The 20,339-nt window shown below is 38.7% G+C and overlaps 2 protein-coding genes across 7 annotated transcripts in view; one reads left to right on the top strand and one right to left on the bottom strand.

Moving 5' to 3' along the window:
• Positions 1-4,516, top strand: part of COL14A1 (collagen type XIV alpha 1 chain) — a 181,332-nt gene extending 176,816 nt beyond the window's left edge. For 3 of the 4 annotated variants that reach the window (XM_043507395.1, XM_043507394.1, XM_038393129.2), the window contains 3 exons: positions 1,154-1,231; positions 2,106-2,261; positions 3,586-4,516. In XM_043507395.1, the coding sequence (XP_043363330.1) occupies positions 1,154-1,231; positions 2,106-2,261; positions 3,586-3,905 (554 nt within the window). In that variant the 3' untranslated portion in view covers positions 3,906-4,516. Of the gene's footprint in view, positions 1-1,153; positions 1,232-2,105; positions 2,262-3,083 lie in introns of all 4 variants that reach the window. The other variant, XM_038393131.2, reaches the window with a different exon arrangement.
• Positions 4,517-11,171: 6,655 nt separating this feature from the next.
• The window catches only part of MRPL13 (mitochondrial ribosomal protein L13), a 56,898-nt gene continuing 47,730 nt past the window's right edge, over positions 11,172-20,339 (bottom strand). For all 3 annotated transcript variants that reach the window (XM_043507398.1, XM_043507400.1, XM_043507399.1), the window contains exon 8: positions 11,172-11,482. The gene's annotated coding sequence lies outside the window, so the exon portion shown is untranslated. The remainder of the gene's footprint in view (positions 11,483-20,339) is intronic.

The following is a 20,339-nucleotide window of genomic DNA, read 5'->3' as shown; positions in this document are numbered from 1 at the left end:
CACTTTTGAAAATTTTACCCTGGCCATTTGTGACTTTAAACCATGGGATAAATGCTAACACCTGTTCGAAGGAGCTTAGTAAGCTGAGGGAAAAATATCAAATAAGCAAAACAGAACCCAGCTGTTGGTCATGATAAGAGCAAGACTTTAAAGATGAACATGACATCATCCTGGAAGCCAGTGTGAGGACTCTGGAGTAGGAGTTGCATGCTAAGTGGTCAGAATCCTGACTGTTGAGTTGCTATGATAGTTTGCAGATACATTTTGGCAGGCAATTCAGGAAATGAAGAATTACAGTAATCAAGTATAGCAGTTATAGAGGCGTGAATTCCAATCTCCAGGTCAGGGCTGCAGGGATTGGGGTGTACTCTGGTAATATTTCTCAAATGATAAAAGGAACATTTGGTAACACGTTTAACACGTTCTGACATAGGCCTTAGTCTAATGTTACCCCCAGATGTAGAAGAAACGGCACTGCATTACAGCCATCAAGTGGAGAGGTGGCCACAGGCACTGAATTTAATTGCTGTGCACAGCTAAAAAGAAGCATTTCATTTTTAATGGAATTTTTAAATGAGTGAGTTTTTAAAAGATTTTGACTTCCATAAATTCATGGGTTAGACATAAAGGCTTAAATCTGCAAAGGGATTTAGGCACATAAATCCAAAATTTCAAACTAATCCTTGCTCAGCTGGTGCCTACATTCCCTAGGTGCCTACATTTCTGCTCGTAAAATCCCTAAGGTGCCCAAATTTCTGCTGCTGGGCACATGCACAGCTACCTTGGTCCTGATGCCTGAGTGCCTAAGCCCCAGGGGCTTACTCTTAATTTATTCCAGAGGCTGTATTGGAGCAGACTGGAAGTAGCAAGGCGTAAAGCCACCTTTGCTGGCCCCCTGCTGCACCTTCTCTGCTGATCCTCTGGGGCAGTGTGGCCTATGCTTCCTCTCTTTCTATCCTGCTGGAGCCATACTGGCAGCAGGCCTAGGAAAGTTGTGCCCCCTCCCTTTGGTAGACTGTCTATAGCAGAAAGGAGAGATGGGATCCCCCACTTTCAATACCAAACACCAGTCTGTGGAAAGATGACTGAGACAAGCAGCCGGTTTATAAAGCCTATGTTAAAGCTGTTGTTCTGATTGTTACTATTTCACTAGGTTTACCAGGCGAGAAAGGAGAAAGAGGCAACCCAGGTGTTGGAACACAAGGGCCCAGAGGCCCACCAGGGCCTGCAGGTAAAGTTATCGTTCTCCAGAGCTCTTAGGGTTAAAACACAACTGTAACCCAGCCTAGTATTTGCAGGCCAGTTGAGATTTTCAGGGATCTGTCTAGCACCTTGCAGGCTTAGGCAGCAGGACCCTTAGTGTCCCAAATCTACGCTGGGCATCTCAGTGTCACAATGCTTGAGTCATGACATCACAACCCAGGATCATAACATGATGTCACTGTATCAGTCACACACATATTCTCCCTTTGCCTCCAATAAACGACTTGTCCAAAGGACATGTGCTTTTGTGGAATAAGGGATTGATGATCAGGAGTGGCTATATTTGGTTTCTTATTGAAACATTTATGACTGCTGGAAAGGTTTATACTTAGTTCACGATAAAATATACAGGGTGAAATCCTGGCCCAACAGACATCAGTGGAAAAAATAGATTTGACTTCAGTAGAGCCAGGACTTCCCACACTGAATATATTGCTAGAAAGGCAGAGTATTTCATGTGTGACTATCCTCCCTGAAGAGTTACCTGACACTTGGTGCAATCTGCTGAGCCTTGACTACAAAACATTTGCTTATCAGAAGTATTAAAATAAACTTTCAGGATAAAAAAACTCTCTCTGGTACGGATGACTCAGCAGTATCCAGAGAGGATGTGAGGCTTATCAGCAGTAGGGTAATCACCCAAAACTCTTCCCAGTTTGCTGGGGGAGTTTTAAGGAATTCCCAGGAGTCCCTTCCTCTTTAGTGAAGCTGTCTCCCTGGGTATTTACAGCATTCTCAGAGCCGTGGTATCCTAGCAGGCTTCCAGTGCTGCCAGGATGTTCTAAAGGCAGTGCTTTTACTAAGGATGATAGTTATTTGTTTCATGCATGTACTTTATGCAGGACCTTCTGGTGAAAGTCGAACTGGCAGCCCAGGGCCACCAGGATCCCCAGGCCAACGAGGCCCAGCTGGTCATACAGGCGTTCCTGGTCCACAGGGTCCTTCTGGCCCACCTGGTTACTGTGATCCTTCCTCTTGTGCTGGGTATGATATGGGAGGTGAGTACATTTCTTCAGTGTAAATAGTCTTTATCCAGCCTTTAGGAGTCAGCTTTGTAGAAGGGGTGGGATGAGAAGGAAGTGTAGTACTTTTATCAACAGCCAAAGTAAGATGGAGGCCTTTGATAAAACCTTGTATTAAAATGTGATACCCCTTGAAAAGCTATGGGTCTAGTTCTGCTCTGATTTATGGATTTACACTAAGAGAAGAGTGTAACAGAGTAAGAAACAAGAAAATTCACATCAAACCCAGAAGGCCTATACCATGAATGAAGTGCATCTGTATTGTCGTGTGTATGTTTGTGGCACTGTCCGATTGTATGCGTCCACTACATGTCAACTGAATGTTTTATTTGTTGAGTCTCCATTTTCTAATGTTTGTGACAGTGGAGTCTTGTAGTCTTTGAAACATATTACCCAGTTTCCTCATTCATGTGCTTCTATATAGCATGAAAGCATGAACTCTACTAAACAAAAACTACTGTTATCTGAAAGGATGCACGTGCTCATCAATAACCAATGAAACAATCCAGAAAACAGGATCTTTTCTAAAATCCCTTCTGTAACATTTAGGGATCCTGTATTGTAATATTTTCCATTATAATATATAGAGGCAATGGAAGGAAATTAACAGGAATTATGACACAGTCATGATACTGGACTTTAATTTTCTGTTTTAGTAAGATATTAGTCACTACAAATGTAATACATGAGACAGCTTAGTTTGTATGTTTTACTAATCTGTATGTTTTTGTTATTCGTCTCTTCCCATCCTTTTCTCCTCTCTACCCCCACCCTCTATTGTTCATTTCCTATTTTAAGGCCCAATCCCTTACAATGGCTTCCACTCCAGAAGGTGAAAGGCTCATTCTGGTTGCATTTTTCCTTTCATTTGGCTGAAGGTCAGAAATGGATACTGAACTGCCCTATACTTTACATCAACAATATTGACTGCCACTAACAGACTTTGTGTTACTGCTGTATATGCACTTAGCTTCCTTGTCCTGTTAAAATTAAAGTTTGCCTGACCTTTTCTGTCCATTTATGGACATAATTGGAATCTGGTAAAGCAGACAAATTGCTTTAATATATAATAAGCACAATGGTGTAATTTTTGGTGATGATTTCCAACTAACTTGGCTGTCGAGTGGCAGGTTTGTTTCCAATCTCTCCTGCTTGTGTTAAATGTTTTCAGTTTCTTTTTGTGAATTAAATGTATTGTATTTAAAGATGTAATATTCCAATTTCCTAATTATTACTTTAATTTTCTGCTCCCCTCTTTTTGTGCTAACCATATAAATACTTTTGCTGGTGGTGGGTCAAGGTGGATACGGTGATGCAACTGATCAAGACATCCCCGTAGTGCAATTGCCACATAACTCCTACCAAATCTATGACCCAGAGGAACTTTATGATGGTGAGCAACAGCAGTATATAGTTCATGGGTCCTACCCCCAACCAGCCCAATATTCCCAGTCCTCCTATCCAGAACCTCATCTTGCTCAACCAGAGTTTACTCCTGTTCAGGAAGAGATGGAAGCTATTGAAGTGAGATCTCCTGGAATTAGTCGTTTCAGAAGGCTAATATCAAAAAGAAGTGTGAACACTCCAATACGTAAGAGGGCAATTAAAAAAAACACTTAAGGAACTGCTAAAAGGGAAAATTTATGTGCATATATTTTTAGGCTTGTGTCCAGTTGCCTAAATTATCATCATGGAAAATGGTTACAGGCTCATATGTTAAAGGGAAAAAAATTGTACACAGCCACCTCAACAGAACAAATAATGGTAATTATGTTGCATGCCAGAAACTATTAGTATTTTAGGGGGTTGGTGCTAGAAGATTAAAAGGTCATTTATAGACCTTTGAGACTCTTTTGTACTGTTTGACACATTATTCAAACTGTATCTAAAAAAAAAAAGGCATCACAATAGCCGGTTTAATTAAGATAATTCAGAAAAGTTAATTCAGTAGTATTTTGCTGTCTATGTTTCTCCATATGATTTGTTCCATTAATATTTTGATAAATTGTTTTCTTAACAGAGTAACCTTACTAAATTCACCACTGAAGAGACTGCATATTCACTAGGTTTCCTTATACCTGGCTGTTACAACCTTTCACAAAAAAGTCTTATGTTAATGGGATTTTTTTCACAGTAACTTTCAAAATACATGAAGTTCTATGGAAACATGCTGATAATTTATTGTGAACCTATTTCAATTGTTTTATATGCAAATAAAAGTTGAAAACTTTTATAAGTTAACGTTCCATTTTGTTGATTTTAGCTTCAAATATTTGGACTAAACTTCAGATGGCAGCATGTAAAGGCAGAATATAGACACTTTCCCAATACTTAAGGACCTATTATTTTTGCCTTCAGTGTAGTATCATAACAGCAAAAGTAGTAGGACACTTGTTTGTTTTGCTCTACAAAATGGACACAGTTGAAGTTAAATTTGTATTTATTACTTGAAAACTACTAGTGTAAGACGAAATATGAATCAGAAGACAGAATGTGAAATATACAGCACGTGGACACTGGATATTGCATATGGGTACCAAACTAGTAGCAAAGGACTGGAATCAGTAACTGCAAAACAACTTGGTCAGCTAATCATGGCACAGTGCAACCACTCAAGACACAAATCAATTCACATACTACTATACTTAAATCTATAATAATGCACATAAATGTAAAAAGGCAAATATAACTCAAATCAGAGTTCTGACCAGAGTAAGCAACAGTTATGTTAATCTTAATGATAAAACCTCTTGTAGGGTTTAAAAAAAGAGAATGTTGCGTATCTCATAGTAATTGGAGGTTCTTCAAGATGTGTGGTCCTTACCTGTGGGTAGTCATGTGCTCCATGTGCCCAAAGTTGGGAATTCTGAAAGCTGTGTCTGTTGGTGCCCTTTATCTCCTCAGCTGGGGGCGTGAGGAGAGCAAGGGTGGGGAAGACTGACCACTCTCCACTTCTTTCTCTACCACGAAGAGGAAGATGAGCCAAAGCAGATAGGATGGAGAGCAGGGAGTGGAATACAGAAAGGGACCATACATCTCAAAGAACCTCCAGTTAATCACTTCCTCTTCAAGTGCTAGTCCCTATGTGTATTCCACTGTGGGTGACTGACAAGCAGTACTCAGGAGGTGAGGCAGTTGGTCCATCCTGGCCTTTATCTACTTTTTTGAGGCATGAGGTTAGGAAGGACTCATGTGTGTACCAATGGACACTGCTTTCAAAAATTCTCCCAGCTCCGTGGGTACCCACAATGGAATACACATAGGGACTAATGTCCAAGGCTACTTACAAACCTCTCAGAAACAAGATTTGTATTGCAGTAGTGCTTAATCATAGACCCGGGCGCCATTGTGCTAGGCACATTATAATTTAATAAATTACTCCAATTTTTAATTCTTATCCACAACTGATCACTTTGGAATATGTTTTGTCTATGCTTATGCTTCTTAAATGCCTGTGTGTTGGGCTAAGAGATTGCATGGCAAAGATGAAGCAGCTGACACCAGGGTTACTGTTCAGCACAGCTCGTCGTCCTTCCCCTGAAAAAGGCCAGCATGTGTTCATTCTCACCCAGCTAAGGACTGTCAGTCTCTGCTTGTGCCCCATGGTGCGTCCTCTTAGCTCATCAATATAAAGGGAGGTGACTCATTGGCATTTAGTCCACAACAAAGTTGTATATTTTTTGCTGTACAGTCTCAAAAACCTCTGGCCCAAAATTAGGCCCCAATTTACCAGAGCATTTATGCACAGGAGTAAGGACATCCCTGTTCATCTCCCAGTGCTCTTTCCAGTAAGATAACCAAATATGTTTATATTCTAAACTTTAATTTCCGCATTGTTATTTCTTAGCCCTCTAATTCTTACCATTCTCCTGCAATTAGCACCGGGTAAGCTATGAAGTGGGGGATTGAAGAGGGTGCACAGTAAATTTCTCACTGGGACTTCTTGCATTTTACAGAAGAATGGTGGAAAGGCATAGAATAATTGACTGACTGCATTTCATGGCAGGCTGCATGTACATTCATACGTAATAATTCCTTGCCAGAAAACACTCAAGTCTGCCTCACACAGACTAGCCCAAATAATATTTTTTTCTTCCAGACAAATTAATAGGAGGAGGTATTGAATACTAACTTTCCCAACTATGCAAATAGGTACCAGCATAACATTAAGATGTCAAAGGACAGTTATACCAATTTTTTTAAATGCTGGGCTCTAATGATTCAAATTCTGCAGTCCTTAATCAGGCAAAATCCCTATAGGGATTAAGTCCTAACAAACAACTTTAGAATGCATACTGACCCTGAGTGCTCTAAAAATGTGTCCGAAAACGAATGTATGTAGTTGGTAGGCTACAAAAGTATTTTCACACATTAGTACTTGTTTTAACATTTTGAAGATGGCCAGCTGCATCTTTCATTGTAACAACATGGAAAATACAAACATTCTTAATGCCAACACCTGAACATTTTCTAAGTAGTACTTAAACATTTTTAACTTCATTATAAGAAAAGGAGTACTTGTGGCACCTTAGAGACTAACAAATTTGTTAGTCTCTAAGGTGCCACAAGTACTCCTTTTCTTTTTGCGAATACAGACTAACACGGCTGCTACTCTGAAACCTAACTTCATTATGAAATTCAGAGAATCTCATTAAGTGTATTGAACTGAAGTAAATTTGCTAGTAGCATGACCAGAGGAAACAGCAGCAAAAATAAACTAATGAGAATTTTGTAGAAATATTTTGCAGAGAGGATATCTCTATTTGTATGAGATTTGGGCAGGATTTAGTGAACTCAATAGACCTGCTTAAAGACAGTCTCTAATGTTTGAGTTAGAAAGAAATTAATGCTACTGTAACTGCAAGGGTAGGAAATTAATATACTGTTGTCTACACAAAGAGTAGCTGAACAGTAAAATGTATAATCAGTCAGATACAGGGCAGAGTGCTATCCATCAGCTTTAGACTTTGGATTCAATGCTGAATAAGCTCAAATCCACTCAACAGGTTTCCTTTCATGAAAGTGATTTTTTCTGGTCTGCACTGCCACTCATGTAACTAGGCAGCTCAAATGTACACATCAGTACACAGAGTAAATCCCAGCCTACAAACTTGCCTTTCTAAAGAGCTTTCCCCACCTCTTCAAAGAACATACATTGAAAAATTCAGAGGGAATTATTTACCTGTCATAGGTGCCTATCACATTGGTATCTAAGCTCCAAAACCAGATATACAGAAACTATGAAGCTGGTCTCTCTCTACCATTCACTAGAGTTCAATGATGTGTGTTGTATTTTGTTGTTGCTGAAAGGTTTATTACTTAGAAAAGTGGGTCCAAAGCCGCATACAGTATGATGTTATCAATGCTTTACAGCATATACTTTGCTTATAACAAGCCCACCATTCTTAGCTCTGCAGATGATGTAAATCAGCATAGCACCCTCAGAAGTTAAGGGAGCTACATCAGTTTGAGAATGGCCCATTAACTAAATGCATTCAAAATTACGTCCCACACTGAATCAGTAAGCTCTTTTGAACGAGCGGCAGTAGATAATATTCTATCATTGGCTAAGGTCTACTTGGGATGATCCTAAAATAAAATTCAAATGTTTTTCCTAACAGGTTAACTAGAGCGTTATGAATTAAAGATTCAGGATGTCAAAAATGCTTAAATGTGTATATTATGTACATAGACTGTGATTGTGACAGCAGTCTAGGGGGTTTAGACACACTTGCCCATTAAAATTAATAGATGTGTCTAAACCCCTTAAATCAGTTTGATAAACTCAACCGTTACACATACATTATATAGAATGTATTTCAATTTCACGGAAAGGTAAACTAAGCCTGTCTCCAGAGTGAAGCCCCCCTACTAATAACCTCACTATAACGTAAATTCAAATAATTCTCTTAGAATAGTAATATAGACTCAAGCCTCCCTCGTAACGAGGAGACTCATCAGGACACTTTGCTCCATGTATGGTATTAACAGTTGCAGTATATAATCACTGTGCTAGTTGTATTCTTGCTCCATATTCTTCAAATACTGCCGTCAACCACCATGGAACAACTCTCCCTTCCACTCCTCCCACACGTAAATCCTTCTAATACACAAGTTAGAGGGATAACTTTGAGGCAATACAATGAGAGTATTGGTAATGTTTCACATGATGAATTAATTTATGTATTGTAGTCCATGACTTGAGCCTATATTTACAGTTTAGTCAAGCAAATATTAAAATTGATGAGAGATTTACTGGTTTACCATAATCAAAGTACTCCATGCACACAAGTTAATATATGTGAACCTAGCATGTCCATAGAGTGTCCTCTGATGCTAAGTAAGCGGTAGTGCCCATCTAACAAGTCATACAAATATTTTATTTGGAATTTGTGCACTTGCCAAAAAAACGTAAAAGACGCATGCTCAGGCTCAACATTTCCTCCAAAATCCAGTCACTTGTATCCTGAGAGTTACAGACTTTGCCAGATGGTCTAATAAATTAAAGTTGCTGATTGTGAAGTATTTAACGCAGGATGAATGGCTGAAACCATCCAGTGCCCACCTATAAAATATATACTGTATCCTCACACACCAAAAAAAGAGGGCTTATTTCAAGAATTCGGATTTTTTTTTGTTTAAAAAAAAATACTCCTATGTTAATGACTGAAATTAGGTTGTGAGATCACTGGCTAAGAACGTTTCCTAAAATAAGTCCATTTGAATGCCAAAGAAATGGCTGATATGAAAAATACACTGTTAGCAAAACAAAATGTACTTTCTCTCATGCTCTGGCTTTAGAAAATGGAGCCAAAATTTCCTTGAGAGACTAAAAGAATGAAAATTAGCATACAAGCAGTCCAGTATCCTCAACCCCAATGGCAATACTAGATTAATGCCTTAATTCCATCACTACCTTCACTTAGGAGGCATTGTGTACATATGTAGCCCTATCGACTTCAAAGGGGTAGTTTGTGGGAATAAAGTACACTTTTGAATGAAAAGATTCACTGCAACAGCCCCTTAAAAGTTTTGCTTAATTTGCATCACTGAACAGTTATTTTGCTCATCTTCAGTTTCACTGTTTGGGATCATTAAGAAAAATGCTTCGTTTCTGTAGTTTAAGTAAAACAACCTAATTTTCCTAAGACTGGGTTGAAGGACAGATTTTGGTTTGAAAGGGAAGAGCTCTATGCAATCTATTTGGTTTTCACAGTTGGTGTCTTATGCAGGATTTTTCTTGTTTCAATGGGCTCTTTGTCAACTGAAGTCAACCCAGGGTTGAGTTGCCATCCAGGCTTGCCCTTCCTCAGTTACCCAGGAAAAAATATTTTAAGATCAGGCACAGCTCAAGATGTACATTTCTGTGGCTATGTGCTGAGCTACGGACAAATGATTTTGCACTAAAATTGTGACCAGGTGCAGTTTTTCTCAAATTTTTCAAAGTAGCAACATTTATTTTAAGACAGAGATGGTCATGTGGACACCACCGCTCTGTCACGGTGTTAGTGTCCCAGGGCACCTATGGGCCAAGATGGGGCCATTGCACTCACCCAGCCTCTGGTTTGCAGTGCCCAGGCATTCTGCTACATGGGTCTGGTTGCAGGAGGATCAGTCCCCTGGATGAGTCTCCGATAGTCCACCCTCTTCCAGGGTTGTCAACAAACATGAAGAAATGAAAACACAACTGTTCCAAAGGTGTGACAGGGCTCTTTCTTCAGAGGGTCTCTGGTAAGCTGTGGTCCTAACAAAGCGTAGAAGCTAGTCTAAAAAAAATAGTCCCACAGTAATGATTCAGTGTCAGGTCTGCCCTTCCTTCAGGGAGGGAACCCATTGGTTGCCCAAGAAAATCTTGCCTTCAGCCAGCCCTTCAGGAGCTGAGGATTGGAAGCAGGCTCTCCCCTATGGTCTGCCTCCAGCTATCCGGTACTCTCCCTTTTTTAAGCCCTTCCCTCTGAGTCGGACATCTCTCACAGATGTGGCGGGGCAGGATTGATTGAGCCCATAATAGTTTATTAACCCAAAGCTGCACCATGAAGTATTTGTGGAACCCATCACACCCTCCCATTTGTAATAATATAACCTCCTGCTAAAATGAACAGGGGTACTACTGGAAAAGTAGTATTAGGAAAGTATTTAGTTGTCATTTAATGCAATTTAACAGGTAGAAATAAAGAAGAGTCAGCACCATGTCACCATCCAGCTCTTTGCAGACTACTCAAAAGTGCACAGCAGATTAACAGTGGTCTATGAATTACAATTTGGGAACTTTTAGGCTAGTACAAGCAAGAGTAGTCCCCATTCTGTCTGGATGTTATTTAAATGTCTTAAAACTAAGAGAACAGCTTACAATATTGATTAACTTTTAGGTTAAACCAATGCTAATATTCAGCAAACTCTCTCCTGACTTCCATTCAGCATGTCTTCAGAATCTGGAAAAGAACTGGGCATAAAAGATTATGTCACAATACAGTTTTATGTGCACTCAGTTTAAAAATCTTTAGTTATAAATAAACATGTAGAAGTGACAAATGGCTTCCTTATATAGCATAAGTCAAAGTTTCCTGAAGCTCCAAAAAAAGGCTATGCAAGCATTAAAGAGATTCTAAAATACTTTTCTTGATTTTTCTTAAAACTGGACTTTGTATTCTATTACATCATAAAATGTGTGAAAATAGACCATCTGCTCTGGCAGGTCAGTAAAATAGTTAATTTACAGTTACTGTACAGTTCATGGGAGTGAAATGTCCATAATTATTCACTATTATTCCTTGAGAAAAGGAGACACAAAGTTCTGCAGCTTTTAGTCTGAAATACCTTAAGTGTCAGTAAACAACGTGTTTCCATTAGATGTAAATACACAGAAAGATAACTGGAGTTCTCTACAGAGAAATAAAAAAAATCCTTTTATTAACATTCAACATCAAAGGCCAGATTCATACAATACATTCTGGAACAGTTAACGTCAGAAATACTATATCAGCGTTTAGCTTGGTGTTTCCATTACACTAAAGATGACTGATCTTCCCCAAACAAATTTGCTTTGTACCTGAAAAAAAAATCTGTCCTCTACATAGAATGGATGATTAAGATGCATGTGGGTTTCCAAGTTAATGTGATACTGGAACTCATCCTTTGCAGGAAAAACATCAGTTCCTCTTTCAGTTCTTTTTCACATTTTTCGATAATCTTTAGGTCTAGAAAAAAAATCAAACATATTTCATCAACAAAAACAGGCATAGAAAATACTCGTTTGACTTAAAATTTCTGTAACCACCATATGTATTGTAATTTCCTTACTTTTGGTTCCTGAAATTTCAACATTATGGTTGGGGGGGGGGGGTTGTTTTTCTTTTTGGTAAAAAGAAAAATGAACACAAATCTACAATAAATAATCAAACCAGAGCTTTGGGAATTTACAAGCCTCAAGCTTTGTTTGCAAGTTGTTTGATGATGGGTCTAGGTTAACTGCTCCCTACCTTCACAAACGTAATAGTGCATCTTTAAATGAGTGCATTCTTTAAATGGCTAAATATTGCTATTCATTTTTCTCCAAACTTAGGTTTGTTTTTAAAAATCTGAATAAGCTCTACAAAACAAGACAAGTTTGAAGTTGAGAGCTTAGGCTATACTTTTGAGTTATCAAAAACCATTAAAGCTGAAGAATTTAAAAATCCACTTTACTTTGCATCTTTTCTGATGTTTCTGTTTTGCATTTCAGTCTGCTTGGACAATGAAACTAGACTGGACTATTCATAGCGTCCTGGGGTTCACTAGCAAACAAAGGGTTACTAGAACCTGCCACTCTCAGCCAGTTAATATCCACTGGCAGTAGGAGCAGACTTTTTCCTGACTCCTGATGGTCACAGGGTCAGTTCAGATCCCAGCCTTTTGAAGATTTCTCAGTACTGGCATAGGATATGGTCCTGACACCCCCAGTAGATCCTGGGGAACAGTTCAGGCTCCCCAGCCATTTTTGAAGATGTCTATTGGTAAACTGATGATATGGTAACTTGAGATGAAGGGAGTGGGCACTGTGGACAGCATCATCAAACTGCTTAAAAATACAATCTGCCTTACTATAACTTATTAGGAAAAGCAACACAAAGCAACAGTTGCTTTCACCTACAAACTGCAAATGGATACAATAACTATATAGCTCTTTTCCAATTCTAACTGGATACAGAAAGATTTTAAAAAGGGGAGACGTCAGCATAGAAGCCAAATAGTGTACAAAAGGTTATTTCAGTGGACTTCATGTGAACCTCATGAGTAAAGACTATGTTTGGAATATTTCATTGTCGTGCAATTCACAAAAGTAAACCTGACTACATTTTCAGATATGGAATTCAAATACCAGGAAGTCAGTGAAGAAGTATTGTGTACTCAGGCTAACTGTAGAAATTCACAACAGGGACCACACAAAGCATCTACCTAGAAGGTTCCATAGAAACTAGGCAAAAAATCTCACTATTTCTTGTTAGGTGTCAAAGCTACATGTCCAGGATTCAGCATTTTGCCATGGATTGTAAAGCAGTATAAAGGGCATATGTGAAATACTACTTTATATGAAAGCAACTGAAGTGGTGATCTAGAGTCAGATCTTAGCTACTTATCACATGTATTGCTATGCATAATTTACATTTACAGGACATACTTTTATGAAAAAAGGGACAACTGACCTTTTATATTATGTACTACAAGACTTTTTACCATTCAGTTAATTATCCCACTTTAGTAGTGCACTGTTTGTATTAATCTCTGAACTCTGTCTTCATTCCACATGCAAAAAATGTAAACAACATGTATGGACCTACAAGGAAATATTTAAACAATTGGACAATGTTTATTCAATTATATTGTGGAACTGAAATAAGTCCAGCATTCAATAGCTGGTAAATGAAGCAAAGCCATGTTTCGCAGAGCTTTGCAAGATGATCTCTCCCCAAATCTTTGGAAATAATCCAAACTGTGTTACTCTAAGCTCACCCTCCATGCATGCTCATGTAGTTCAAAATGTTGTAGTGTCTGATGTGAATTAAAAGTGGGATTTTCAAAAGTGCTCAATATTGGTCTAACTTTGCTCCCACTGAACTCAATGGCAGTTTTACTTGACTTCAGTAACAGCAGAGTTGGCCAACACTCAGGGATTTTGAAAATCCCATGCCAGAGATACTATTGATTGCATGGCATAGTACGAGTTTCCTCTTTTGAGTATTTCATAGTCTTTGTGGTGTGTACCAAATCATTCAATACACACATACAATAACGCTTCCTCTACCCTGAGCACTGAAATTTGTTTCTCTCTGAATGGCAGCTTAACATTTCAGTCCAGTCAGCTGGCAGTCTGTGCAGGTCAAGCTTATGTTAAACTGGTTACAGATCTTAGGGTCCCACAGAATTTTTCACTGATCTGAAAACACATTCAAGATTGTTCTGGTTTTGTTTTTCTGCATGCAGACTGCAATTTGGACTTAAACTTTGTTGTTTCACAGTCAAAAGGAATTGAAGCCTCAGTTTCCAATTGTATGAGGTTAATGAAGCTCAAAAGCTGATTTGTCTCTGCTGAAAGTCTACCATGAACAAACATAAAAGTTCTTAAAGCCTTTTCTTAAGTCACACTAGGCTTTCACAGCTATTGGTAGTTTACTTTTTGAAAGCAATAGTCTCTGCTTTACAGACTGTACTTGGCACTGGTAAAGCTAAGCCTTGAAAAGTAGTACCACCTTTGGTAAGGATGATATCAATGTTTTCCACAGAAAGAACTGAAGCTTAAAAAAAACTTGTCTAACTCAGAAAGAATTAGAAGCTATTGGTGAACATCAAAGGATAACTCCTTGCTAATAAACCACATAAATTTGGGAAGGGGTGTTCCACTGGGGAGGGAAATACTTTATCACTCTCACAACAAAACACTGCAATTATGCATTTGAACAAACTGTTTTAGTGAAACCTAAAGAAGTACAGGTTTCAGAGTAGCAGCCGTGTTAGTCTGTATTCGCAAAAAGAAAAGGAGTACCCGTGGCACCTTAGAGACTAACAAATTTATTAGAGCATAAGCTTTCGTGAGCGTACCTATCCTTTAACTACTTTAAAAAGGAAATGAGGTCTCCTAGAAAGAACAGGTTCAAAACTTCATCCGCTGGCTGAGGAGAAAGACAGTACACATTTTAAAACACTGAATATTCCTGTGAAGAATTTATCTGCTGCATGTTGTTAACTGCAGACTCCTGGGAGAGGGATACAACCTCTCCGCAATCAAAATAAAATGCACAAATGAAGGGAAGCAATTCTGGTTTTGCCAATAATATGTAATGTAAATCTATGCAGCTGATGTCTCCCAGCAATATGTACACTCCCCAGGAATGTTACACTGTATATAAAAAAGCTTTGAAAACATAAATCAGTAAAATTCTAGGAAAAAAATTTCACTAATTTAAATAACTAGCCTCTTCGAATGATAATTTATATGAAGCTACTGCTTCTCCCTTATTAGGAAGTACTTTGGAATTATGCAAAAGAGATGTTGAGAGATGGTCGTGAGCTGCAAAATTTGGATACAGATTTTAAATCTCTTATGCCCTATTTATACAGCAGCATTTTTTCATGCCCCTAACTGGGAAGAGATGGGCACAGTTGACTAAAACACTGTTTTTGTCCAGAGAGCATATAGATAATACTTGGTAAATTTTAACCTTCTGCCATTCTTGTTTGCTGCCTAGACTGGCATACAGTTCAGTTTCTCTAACAAGTTAGGCACACACTTATTTTGCTGTGGAGTCAGAGGCATCCTTATACTGTCCCAGTGAAACTGGCAAATCTAATCCTCCCCTCTTTCCAAAACTCTTACGCTCAAATAAATTTGTTAGTCTCTAAGGTGCCACAAGTACTCCTTTTCTTTTTGTGAATACAGACTAACACGGCTGCTATCTGTGAGGTTAGACATGTCACAGAGAACTTTCCCATGTGATATAGGTGCCAGTCTATGTGCCTGAATTCTGAAGACTCTATCCCTCCCCCCCCCGCCCCGTATAAGCAATCCAGTAAGACTTTCCTTGATACATTACACAGAAAACGCTGGCCAATTTAAAGCTTCCAGAATTTTCTTTTGCAGGATCTATTGTTTTCAGCACATTGTCTGACTACCTTAAAATTGTGAGCTGTAGAGCAACTTCATCTACTACCCGGAATCCTGTGTGAGGAAGTATGCAATAGCTGGGCAGAATGCATTCAAAATAAACCCAGTTAAGTACCAGGCATGCGGGTGGGGACAACACAGTTGTGATGGCAGAACAGCTTCTCTGAGGACATAAACCCAATAATGTTACTTGTAACGAGTTAAGCCAATTGTGCCTCTAAATGGCTCAAGAATCACAGGTGTAGCATGGCTGATCGGTTTGCATCTACACTAGTCTTTTTTTCCTTAAAAAGTACCATTGGTACATCCATCAATGAAGCTACAGCAACAGTAAGAGTGCTAATGTAGAGAAGCCATTGAGGTTTCAAAAAATATTTCTTTTAAGCTTGCTTAAAGGAGGTCTAGATGACAAGAACTACTAGGAGTTGACAGCAACTTATCTACACTAGCACTCTCACCATTGCCATCAACAATGGTAGTAGTGGGAAGCTAAGGAACAAAGGCTAGCGTAGACAAGACCTCTGTTTAGTCCTTAACCTGCATCAATGCATAAAGAGTTTTGTAAATGCCAAGGTTAGATGCACAAACTCTCAGACACAGACATGAAAATTAAGATTTACATAGACTCTTAAGTACATTTATTTGCAGAACTTGTCCTTAATTCAGAGTTTATGTAATTATTTGCAAGAAGGGTGTTAAGCCAACATAATACTGTGTTACAACTTATAACTTTATAATAAAGCATCATGCTACGTATTTTCCAAACTGAATCATTGGCCTCCAGTGTTTTATACCATATACTGAGTTTAGTATCTGTAAATATCAAGATAAAGCTTTGACTATACTTGTTGCCAGAATAAAGCAGAAAGTAGAACCCATGAAAGAGTAAAAGAATTAAAAGAACTGGCAATTTGAAAACAAGGAAGAGAAAAGAAAAACTTAAAAGGAAAATCCCTAACATTATATTTCATCATTTCCTCAAGAAGATGTCAAGGTTAGAAGGCTAAGGATCCTTTTTCAGTTTGCCTGTTTAATACTCATCTAGATATTGTGAGTGGAATGCTAAACATGATACGGAGTCTTTTACAGTCAGCATTACATACTTGGGTATGCTGTGAGGCTAATAAGGTCAAACTACTTTAGTGTGCTGATTGTCCTGTACAATGTTTCTTGTGCCAGGATCTGAACTACCAGCATTCCACGGAGCCCCTTCGTGTGGTCAGCAGAATGAGATCGTTTGAAAATCCATGAAAAGGGTTGGGAAATTATGGGGTGGTGGTGTTTGTGATAACTGGGCTTCCACAGTTACCATAATTGTGAGTTCAACTATCAGAATTGAGTGTAAGTTCGTAAAATGTCACAATAACCTATAACAACAAATGCTGATGGGAAAAGGTAGCAAAGGGAGACAAAGACCGAAGTAGTCCAAACAAAAAGGCCTACTGATATAATTCAAGAACAGTGTTAAGATCATGGCTGGTAAACAAGAACAGTGTAAGACCAAATATCAATAAACCAACGTTGCTATAATTTGATATTAGCCCTAATAAGGGGACAAAAAAATGTGAGGATGGGCTATTCCACCCATCACTCTCTTTTGGGTTCCTTAAAGAAAAAGATTATGGAGGGGAGGAGAAATTGGCTACTGGAGCAAGTTTCACCATCATGGTGTTGTGAATTATACCTGATAGGTCATGCACAAAAACTGTTACGAATTATACCTAATAGGTCACACACAGTTCGAGTCTAGGCTGAGGCACATAAACGAGTCACAACTGATCAATCTTTGCAAAGTTTCTGTTTATTACGCTCGAGCGTGGTGCCCCCCTGCTAGTCAGAGGGGGACCCTATGCATTGTCTATACACCATATATATATGAGTGGGTAATACATGCAGCCCTCGTGTCTGAACCCCTCCACGAATCAGTAGGTTCCATTGTCCTCGTGCACAGAGTTCTGCAGCCAATGAGTAAAACCTATTATTGTTGCATTTAGACCTAACCTTCACTTGCAATATCATGTTTACACAAAATTTTGCTAGCTCCAGGCCTTTTTCATGACAGGTGCTTATCTCGCCAAACAATGAGTCAAGGCCAGGGTAACCTACTACAAAGCCATAGAAATTAGAGTTCTCCTAATTCTTTCACAACAATGGCTACTACCCCTGCTGTCTCCTGGGACCCCAGGCCTTCGTAATCCTGATTCTGAGACGTCCTGACCGCCCCAGGAGAGAGAGGGAGGGACCCAGATGACACCGTCACTTCCACTGACTCTGGCTGAATCCCAACCACCATCTGGGATGTGAGACTTGGTCTCTCTCTCCCCTCCTCACCCCTCCATGTGTCCAGTTCCTTTCCCACTTTATTTCTTATCTTTCCTATCCCTCCCCTTTTTCCTTTTGTCAAATAAGGGTCTGGTTAGCCGGTAAAGACTGTATATTTTGCAACACTGTCGTAATCCTGTGACCAGGAAGAGGCAACTAAAAACAATGCCCTAAACATCTTGAAGCTGGTATGAGTTTGCCAGGTCTAGGAGTGGCTGATAAGACCCTGTGCTGAACCTGTGTTTTTCCAGCAGTGAGGCTGCAAGGAAAAGTGGACACCAGAGGCAGAAGCTGCATTCGCTAGTCTTTTTTCTCCCATTTTGTGTGTGTTTGTTTTCTCTTCTTAGGAAGCAGGATTGGACTTTAACAACAATAGCAACAACAACAGCTCCAGCCCATCCAACTAATTTCTCCTCTTTTCCTCAAAAAGGATAGTTACTACTATCCTTGATACACTTAAAGAGACTGTCAAACAAGGGGATTATTCCTTCTAAAAACTCTCCCCACAGAAAGGGGACAAAGGATGTTAAAACAAACGCCTTATTTAATACTTTATATTTCAAATGCTTTACCTGTTTTTCCTTCATTTTCTGTAGCTTTAATAAAATATTATTAGGACTTTTAATAGTGTGTTTGTCATGGTGCTAAGTAGGCTGAGATCTTTGTATGCCAGACCCCAGGCCTTGTTTAACACTGGACAGTGATTGAGTTATGTTAACACTGGTAGCTGATATATTCCACCTGAATTAATACAACAGTGGCAAAGGAGCTCTCTCTTTTTGGCTGTGGTCCAAAGAGTGTAAAAGACAGAGAATGAGTGGTTTTTATACAAAATGCCTTGTAGTGCGTTATTGCTGGAAAGTGCAGGAACTGCCATACCAAATCAGATAAGTGGTCCTCCAAGTCCACTATAACATCTTTGGCAGTGGCTAGTTAACAATGCCTTGGAGAGAGGTGCAGGAAACCTGAAATGGGCAAATAAGGAATAACTTGCCCATGGATAACCATTCTGGCTTAACACTTCAATGACAGGTTGGCTTATGCCCTGAAAGAAGGGTTTACATCCCTTAAATTTTTTTCTGTCTTTCTTATTCCATGCTCATGTACATATGGATATTCATGTAATCTATACTGTTTAAATCCTAAACTCAGCCTCAATGATATCTTGTGGGAATCCAATCCACAGGCTAATTATGCATTGTTAAGAAAGATGACAAATCCCTCTTTGTAAATATCCTTAAAGAGACAGCATCTATGAACATCCCTCCCCTGCATAAAGTGGTGGTGGATTGAAGGCAGTTAAAAGCCAAACAAAACTAATTATGAAGACAGCTTTCAGAATAATGACCTGTAATTTTATCAAAGGGATTCTGCTGACACCATGTAGGTAGATTTCAGAGTAGCAGCCGTGTTAGTCTGTATCCTCAAAAAGAAAAGGAAGACTTGTGGCACCTTAGAAACTAACAAATTTATTTGAGCATAAGCTTTCATGAGCTACAGCTCACTTTATCGGATGACACCCTTCGTGGTTAAGACGACCAGAGGAATCACTGTGCTCTTTCTTGCTGAGACATGAAACTTGTTCTTCTCTCTTTCTCTCTGTTGAGAATGGAGTCGCTCAGGTAGGTTAATAAATTATTATCTAAGAGTCAGCAGTCTGAGTGGGCTACTGTAGGTATACAAATGTTTCATATACTACTTCCTTAAAAAAAAAAACAAAAAACCCAAACTGATTTTGTTTTTTTTCAACCTCACATTTTGTCTCTGGTAATGCAACATTTATAGAAGTATTTCCACATGTAATTGCTTATCAAACAAAAATTGAATGCAGTATAAGACAAATTCACATAGACACTATGATGAACTGTGGATTAAACGTAACTATCACCGTTAGCTACTATGAGAAAAATCGGTAAAACCCAGTTGTTTTCTTCAATATGATGCAAAATATTTTTTTCAAATACTTTTTTCCGGCCTCCTATGGTTATTTTAATCAAGTCTCAACAGACTTGCCATACAGTTCCATCTTTATTACATTCTTGTCAGTGCATTCCAACTAAGATGGTCTTTCTGCTTAGCAATATTTTGTGAAACAAAAGCAGGTTTCTGGCAGTCTCAGAAATTAAACAAGAAGAGATGCTATTGTTTGCGAAGGCCGGATTTGAGTTTTAATCTGTTTATGCCACAATAGAACCAGCAAGATTTCAGCAATCTACATCCCATAAGAAGTCCAGCATCTTATTGCTGGTTTAGGGCACTTGCTGCGGGAGAACACACATTTTTTATACAATGAGCCAAAATAAACAGTTGTAAAATAACACTGCTTACCTTACAATAGTCTTCATACAATAAATTAATATTTGGATTAACATACTTGGATTAAAAATGCTGTAAAACAGTGTATTATTATCGCTTATTACTTTTATACTAAATGGCTACTATTCTTTTTGACAAGATTAATTTCTCATATATCAATCTTTCAAAGAATAATTTTTCAAAACTATGCATTTAAGGGCACCATTAATCACTTTAAAAAAAAAAACTTATATGCATCAGGATTAATTTCACAACATGATTTGCAATACAAATTTCCC

Source organism: Dermochelys coriacea, chromosome 2 (genome assembly GCF_009764565.3).
Source record: "Dermochelys coriacea isolate rDerCor1 chromosome 2, rDerCor1.pri.v4, whole genome shotgun sequence".
Taxonomy (NCBI): domain Eukaryota; kingdom Metazoa; phylum Chordata; order Testudines; family Dermochelyidae; genus Dermochelys; species Dermochelys coriacea.
This window is presented reverse-complemented; position numbering and strand designations above follow the sequence as displayed.